This window comes from Perca flavescens, chromosome 24, assembly GCF_004354835.1.
Source record: "Perca flavescens isolate YP-PL-M2 chromosome 24, PFLA_1.0, whole genome shotgun sequence".
In the NCBI taxonomy this organism is placed as follows: Eukaryota; Metazoa; Chordata; class Actinopteri; order Perciformes; family Percidae; genus Perca; species Perca flavescens.
In genome coordinates this window covers 14773931-14781941 of record NC_041354.1, presented here as the reverse complement: position 1 = coordinate 14781941, position 8011 = coordinate 14773931, and the positions used below count along the sequence as shown (strand labels likewise).

Sequence of the window (8011 nt, the reverse complement as noted above, 5' to 3'; positions counted from 1 at the left end):
ATATTTCAAAATCTAGTGGATGGAGTGACACAACATCTGGTGCACATGTAGCTCAGGGTGTCTCTAGGGTCAAAGTCCCAGCTTATTGGAGGACACAAAAACAGGCAGCAGCTGTGTTTGTTGCATGGGTGAGTCCTGGTAATGCAACTACTGTCTATGTGTGCTCGCCTTTTCCTGGGCTGGTCACAATGGAGTAGTAGAAGGCTCTCTCTAGGTCACGTGTCAAACTCGAGGCCCGCGGGCCAAATCCGGCCCCTCGCAGATTATGATCCGGCCCGCATATCAATTTAGGTTCACAATACATTTTTGTCCACCTAGTTTTGTCCCTTTTTCTGACGTTTTTGTCACTTTTTCCGATTTTATTTACATTTTTTCTGACGTTTTTGTCACTTCATACAACATTTTTGTCACTTTTTCCAATTTTATTTACATTTTTTTTGACGTTTTTGTCACTTTATACAACATTTTGTCACTCTTTCCAACGTTTTTGGGCACTTCTTTTCTACGATGGCTGAGGAACTTTCTCCTGACTTCTTTAGGACTTTATGTCGACCAAACTGTACGTGAGAAGACTATACGACACATGCAATAATACAGTCAAATATATTTTACTTTTTCGATTAAATAAAAGCCTATCAATAAACTAAACATGTCTGGCCCTTGGTGTGATTCTTATTTTCCAGTGTGGCCCTCTGGGAAGTTGAGTTTGACACCCCTGCTCTAGATCGAAGCACTAAAAGAGAAAAAGAGAGTAAATAAATGCAGCAAGTAGATATTGAATTATTTTTTCACACCCCTTTGTTACATAAAAAGAATAGTAATTGTGTTATTTATTTGTTACATAAAACTAATTTCCCTTTTTCAGATGCTCAGAGCTATTTGTCAAAAGTTCAACGACAAAGTAAATGTCCTAGGGGACCATGTGTCAGGGTGTACATACAAAGTAATCTGTTCTGTTTCTTCTGGTGTAAATTAAAATACATCTGACAATGCAGTAATGATGTTGTGAAATGTCATGTAGCAATATTAATGAAGCCAGATATGCCAAACCGCGTTGTTATTACTCTGTGTTGCCTTTATTCAATTTGAATACACTTATTAACTTTACAACTAGTATTGTGACACTGCATTTTGCTGTACTTTAATGTGTAGGTCTTAAATGTCATCCATTGTTCACCACAGTCATGAGGCGATAGCAAATATATATTTGTAGTCAGTTATCGGTTATCGGCTCGGTTTCCAGGGCTCATTTCTAGCCACTGGGGGACCATAGGCAGGCTGGGGGGACTCATATTAATGTTAAAAAGCCTCATAAAGTGACATTTTTATGCCATGGGACCTTTAAAAAAAAAAAAAAAAAAAAAAAAAAAAAATAAAAAGGGGTCAAAATTATTTCATTCAAATAAGTGATCTTATGAAAAGGATCCTTACAGAGATAGACCATGATCCCTTTTGTTTAACATGAAACAGCCCAGCAATCACCAAACCCACCAGTCCCCGTTTAAATAAACAGCAATTTTATCCGCATAAAATTCACTTAATTCAAAGTCAACTAAAACAAAATCAAACCATCAAGAGCCGTCTTGATTCCTATTTCCACTGCTCCAACAATCACACACTCTGGTTTGGTTGAAATAAACCCTTAATTCACAGATTTAGATGTGAAAATAGGCTTGCTCTATATTGCTCTAAAAGCACAGTTTATTTAAATGGAGTCTGGTGGGTTTTGCGATGCTGATTCTTGTGATTCCTCTATTTCTGTGTCCATATGTTAATGAGGTATTTCTGCATGTATACCTGTATGTGTTTATTTATTGGGACTTAACTATCATATTTGTTCTCTATAGACCCAGGTTGTGAAACATAATCCTGGTTAATAACTGCATTCCTCAGGCCGTCACTAATCCTTCACATTACTAAGCAGCATTTTCCAAAGCTGGCTGTGTTCTTCACATTTTTCATTAGTTTCCTAATACCACATGGATGTACATACTGTACACACCAGGTTTAACCTGGCAAGTGTTTTATGAAACCATCCCATGTTTATATATTCACTTTAATGTTATTTATAGTTTCAAATCCTAACAGAAGTCATCTCAGGACACTTTTACACTTCATTATATACATTTTGTGGGAAAAGGTCATAATATTTTGAGAAAAAAGTCTGATTATTTTAGGAAAAAGACGAATATGAAATGAAAACATAGTAGTGTAGATGAAGGCTCATGAGATAAACCATCAAACTGATAGCTCAGCACTGATCTGACACACCGTCTCCCTTGAGCTGAAATGGCATGAGAAGTTAATCTACCTCTTGTGTTGAGTAGGCCTATCGGCTGACTCAGTCCTGTTGCGCAATGCAGCAACCACTTTCCCACAACATTCTGTACTCGCTGGCAAGATGACAAACATTTATTTCCCAATTGGTTGTACTCTTACTTTTTTTTTTTTTTTTTCTTCTTACTTTATTTTCTTATTCTTCTACTTGCAAGAGCTAATATTTATAAATCTAATAACAACCATCCCTTTTAATTTTTTAAAAACGACATCATCATCAATCTTTAAAACAAGAAAGCCAATAAAACCCTAAATCTATGTACCTATATAACATTTGTGTGAGCTTAATTATGATTCATGTCTGTTCTGATCCCCCTTTTGCATGTTTTTATACGTTTATCATGCTGTTAAACAAAATCCAGTTTAAGTTAATAATAATAATTGCTATTTCATTTTAAACAATCATGCTTGAACGTGTACAAAAGAATAGCAACACGATAACGTTTATTTTATTTTATTTATTATTATATATTTTTTTTAAACAATTTAATCCCCCCTACAGACTAAATGGTACAACCCGCAAAGTCTGTTCCCGGCCCTCGGTTGCTAAGAGGCAGAGAACGCCTGATTGAACGCTAGAAATACAACGCAGGTAAAAAGAGATGCCTCACACCTGTGTCGTCACTTGCGCGCAGTTTAACGAATCTACATTAGTCATTTCTGAATATTTCTGCTCGGGGGCGCTACGACAGAAAAGCATGCTTACAAAAGACGGTTTGTGACTTTTAACGGTTAACGTTATTCCACCCCCCCCCACCCTCTGGCTAACAATGGCCGCCGAGTATACTGAAGAGGCGATTCTGGACTTTGTGAAGGAGAACGGGGGCAGAGTGAAAAACACGGACTTAATTGAGCATTTCAAAGTCGTGTTCCCGGAGGACCCGGAGAAGAAAACGGCCGCCCGCGTGGCCTTTAAAAGCCACGTTGACCACATTGCGTATGTGAAAACCGAGAGCGGAGTTAAATACGTCTGTCTGAGAAAAAAGTTCCGCGGGTCAGAGGAGGAGAGTGGCACGGAGAGGGATTTAAACCAAGAGAGGCTCATTAAGCCGTATAATCCAGACCGAGCATGCGGCGGAGACGCAGCAGGCGGGGAGGCGCAGCGGCAAACCCTACCTGGCTCAGGTTACGGAAGCGACAGCCAGGTGAGGGTTCCGCATGCTTTCTCCGCTGCTAAAACTATTTCCCCGGACGAAACCGACGACGGGAGTCGGCGTCATGAGTCCGTCTGTGTAGTGGAAGAGGCGGACGGCCACTCGGGGGAGATGGGAAACCGAGGAAGCCTCCGCAGGGAGCAGAGGGAGTCCAAGAAGGAGCGTGTTGGGAAAGCTCCTCCGAGTCCTCGCATACAAGAGGTTGCCGTCACCGAGGCTTCGCCTCTCCCCGCGGCAGAGGGATCGGCGTTCAACCTGCCCGGGCCTGCACAAACTGGTCCCACAGGATTACCGGAGCAGGCAGCCGGACCCAGTCCCGGAGACACACCTGTCACCGAGTCTCTCTCACGAGAAGAAGCAGGGCAGGTTCCAAACTCTGAAGAGGATACACCCAAACGCGGTTTGTCCGGGAGTGAAGGAAGACCCTTCCCGCAGGTGAGTCTGGCTGGGAATGACGACATTAACCCTCCTGTTGTCCTCGTCAATTTTATTTTTTTAGATAATTTTTTTGGGGCATTTTTAGACCTTCATTTCCACAGGACAGATTTAGACATGAAAGGGGGGGGGAGGGAAATGACATGCAGCAAAGGGTTCAAAGTCGAACCCGCGGCCGCTGCGTCGAGGAGTAACATGTCCTCGTCAAATTTGACCTGTTTTCAAAGTTTCTCTATCATCATTTTTTTTTCAACCAAATTGCCCTGAAATAACATTGATGGTTCCATAAAACGCTCTTCACAAGTGAAATTTAAAGATCAGATCTCTACTTTCATTGCATTTTTATTCAATTTTATCCTGACTACACTTTGATTACTGTGATAACTGATAACTGTGATTACCCAACTTCGTTCCTCCATACTTAACTATTAGTCAAAATCATTCATCATTTCTGCGTTTTTATAAATCAAAAATTAGATAATTTCAGATGAGGTTTATTGGCTATGAATTCTAAAAAAAAAGAATTGTAAAACTAGTGTGAATATGTTGGTTCTAGTGGTGAATATACTGGTGGTAAGGGGGTAAAACAGTGCCAAAAATGTTGAAATAAGCGACAAACGTAAAAACAGTGTGTAAATGTTAAACATTGCGATATTTGGTGAGATATTGGCAATGTGTATTACCTTATTTACAACTTTTAAATAATGATAATAACAAGGCAACTTTCTCCGTTTGTTCCTCTTTGACGTTTTAAAAAAAAAACGTCTTATACCTTTTTTCCGACCCTTTAAAAAAAAAAAAAAAAAAAAAAATAATAATGCTTGTTTTGTTGCCTTTTTTTCAACCGTTTTTTTTTTTAACACTTTCAATGCTTTTCACTGCCGCATTTGCCGCAAATTTTTTTTTTTATGCTTTTTCTACGCTTCTTTTTGCACTGTTTTTCGAAACAAATGTATCCCTTTTTGGATAGCGTCCAGTATTTTTTTTTGTGCATAGCCCTTGTGTTGACTTGGGGTCACATTGACCCGTTTTCAATTTCTGTTTTTATATCTGAAAATATGGGACTTAGAAATAAGCACTGACAATGTGTAGAAGAAAAATGTAACAATTTAAAAACGCTCCTGTGGGTCTTATTAGAGGGAAGGAACAAACGACCCATATCCTCTTATGGTTTGGAGGACTGTTTGAAACTTTGCTGTCTGGATTACCCCCCCCCACTGTTCTTCCAGGTGAGGCGCAGCGGTGTGTTCCGCAGCTCAGCGTGGATGTCCTCCCGAAACGACAGCGACGCCGCCTCCGTGGTCTCCTCCAACCCGGACGACGACAGGGCCTCGGCCGCTCTGGACCCGCTGGAACACGAGTGGATGCTGTGCGCTTCGGACGGCGAGTGGGCCAGCTTATACCAGCTCCTCGCCGCCGAGCCCAGCCTCGTCCTGAGGAAGGATTTCGTCACGGGCTTCACGTGCCTGCACTGGGCGGCCAAGCTGGGCAAGCCGGAGCTCATCGCGCTCCTCGTCAACTTTGCCAAACGGCACGGCGTCCCCGCGAGCGTCGACGTCCGCTCGAGCAGCGGCTACACGCCGTTGCACGTCGCCGCCATGCACGGCCACGTGGAGGTGGTGAAGCTGCTGGTGGGCGCCTACAGCGCAGACGTGGACGCCCGAGACTACAGCGGGAGGAAGGCCTGCCACTACCTCACGGACAACGTGAGCGGGGACATACGGGACATCGTCGGCGCGCTCGAGCGCGCCGAGGACGAAGGCCCCAGGGACGCAGGAAGACGCTGGAGCGTCTCCAGGGTTCTCCAGTCTCACCTGAAGCCACTGGGCGACTCTGTGGACGGGGCGGCGGCCCCCAGAGAGAAACCCCTCAGGAGGAAGTCCTCGCTTTACAGGATGAAGCCCAAGCTGCAGAAGCTCCGCTCGAGGACGTCCCAAATCGTCCACAGCACGTCGTTCCGGGGCGCGGAGGAGCTGGACGGGTCCGCGAACGCTTCCTTTAAGTCCAGACCCAAGACGTATTTCTTTGGGTGAGCTCATCGTTATAGAGCTAAACGCCAGCGCCACACGGATGCAGAATTCTGCCGATTTTTTTTTTCTGTAGATTTTAAACAAATTAAATAAAAATAATATAAACTAGCAGAACAGTCTGCATTTTCTGCAGAATTTTTCCGCAGATTTGAAACAATTAAAAGTGGAAATAAAACTAACAGACCCACTCGCCGTTTAAAAATAAATAAAAGTTCGCTAAATTCAACAGATTTTATTCTGAAAACTGTAAAGCAAATAAAAAGAATCCCCAGATTCTGTTTGCGTCAGTTAATCTCAACTATTGTCGATAATCAATTTTATTTATTTTTTTTTGAAAGAAAAAAAGGTAACCTACAGGACATCAGACGTACTTATTACGGACACTGCACCACAGTGCAACGCCCGACGCAAGTGTCAATTTCCCGCCCAGCACCCGTGACTAGGATAAGCGCGTGTTTGACAGGGTGGGGGGCGTGGCATCACGATGGTGGCTCTCCATCACGATGATATCGTCCATTGGCACAACCCTAATAGGATATGGAGCAGGGGACTGACAGCGACATAACCAATCCCACTAGGCCAGACGCTCCATTTGGCACCAACTGCGGTGTTTAATTTGAAATGAATGTAGCCTGCTGGCAGTCTGGCACACGTGGGTGCTCAGTATTTTCGCCTATGGGCGCGAGTGTATGTAAGCCCTATCTTAAATCTGTAGATGAAAAGTTTGTAATGGCTGAGCTAAAAGTTTTGTATATTTTTTTTTTTTTCCATCTCAGGTATTGAAACCCATGATACGCTGCTTAAAGAAAATATACACCAGGTTTTTGTGGAACAGAAACTGCTGGCTGCATCTCATTGTAATTCAGTTACAATTACTTTTCTACAGTTACATTCTTTGTATCTATGTAAATGATTTACCCTATATTCTTTTCTTTACGACGATGGCACCTTGTTTACTGCATCTTTGCACATCAGAACAAGCTCTTAGATTTCCATTTGTTACATAATTTAGCTATGTATGAAATACTAGAGCTCAAGTGTAGTAAATGTTTCCTGGGTTCACGGGGCCATTTTTAATGATCTGATTAAATAAATTCTACTCCACGTCATTGCAGATGTGTGACGGACTGTGTCTGATTTGACTCTTCTTACTGTCGGTGCAAAATGTGAACATATGGATTTCTTTTCAGTTGTTGTGGTGGAGCTCCATCAATCTACGGTGGGTTTGCAGAGGTTCTTGAAGGGGGTTCTGCGGAGTCCCTAAAAATGGGAACACTGTGGATGACATGCAGTACAACTCTTTTCCCCAATAATGGATATGTTTGGCATAACTGTCATCAAACTATTGTTCACTTTGGTGCTTTTTCTTGAAGAATTAGTTTTTTACAGCATCATTAGCAAACATTTCATTTTGAAAGTCTTTCCAAAGAAACAAGATCTTTCGTTTATTGTGGGTAGTGATGGAAAAGACAATTACATAACAGGGTCCACTTGTGAATGTAACGGCCTCTCTCGGCCTCGAAAGTAATTAACATTTGGTCACAACTAATGACCAAAAGCATGTCATATTTTCTATAGAAGAGGAATCGTCCTGAACTCTCCTCACTCTGCTTGGTTTTATTGATACAGACTGGACTCTCCACGTGAGATTGCTGCTGCATATGACAGTTTGTGCTGAATGAAGGCTTTTCATTGTGTCCTTAATCCTCCCCCGAGAGGAAGAAAATCCCCAGTGAGGGGGCCTTCACATGATCAAAAACTCCATGTTGAAAGATTCTGAAGAATGATGTTTAATCAGTTGAAACCACACATTCTTTGAGTCATAAAAAGTTATAGTATATCATGTCAAAAAAAATCATTAAGTAGTAATTAGTATGTCGAAAGTCATACATCATATGGTAAGTCAAAAATTCATAGCATAGTATGTTGAAAAAAAGTTGTAGTATAGCATGATATAAATTAAAAGTTATGAAAAAAGCATAAAAAGTCAGTGTAGTATGTCCAAATCAGTCACACACGATGCATCTATCTGCTCTCAGAATAAGCCTCAGCTTT

At 41.9% G+C, this 8011-nt stretch overlaps 1 protein-coding gene across 1 annotated transcript; it reads left to right on the top strand.

Moving 5' to 3' along the window:
• Positions 1-2871: 2871 nt before the first annotated feature.
• On the top strand, positions 2872-7065 carry LOC114550707 (ankyrin repeat domain-containing protein SOWAHC). Its single transcript, XM_028571481.1, has 2 exons — positions 2872-3926; positions 5156-7065. The coding sequence occupies exons 1-2, from the start codon at positions 3108-3110 to the stop codon at positions 5957-5959; spliced, it is 1623 nt and encodes a 540-aa protein (XP_028427282.1). The 5' UTR covers positions 2872-3107; the 3' UTR covers positions 5960-7065.
• The last annotated feature ends 946 nt before the right edge of the window (positions 7066-8011 follow it).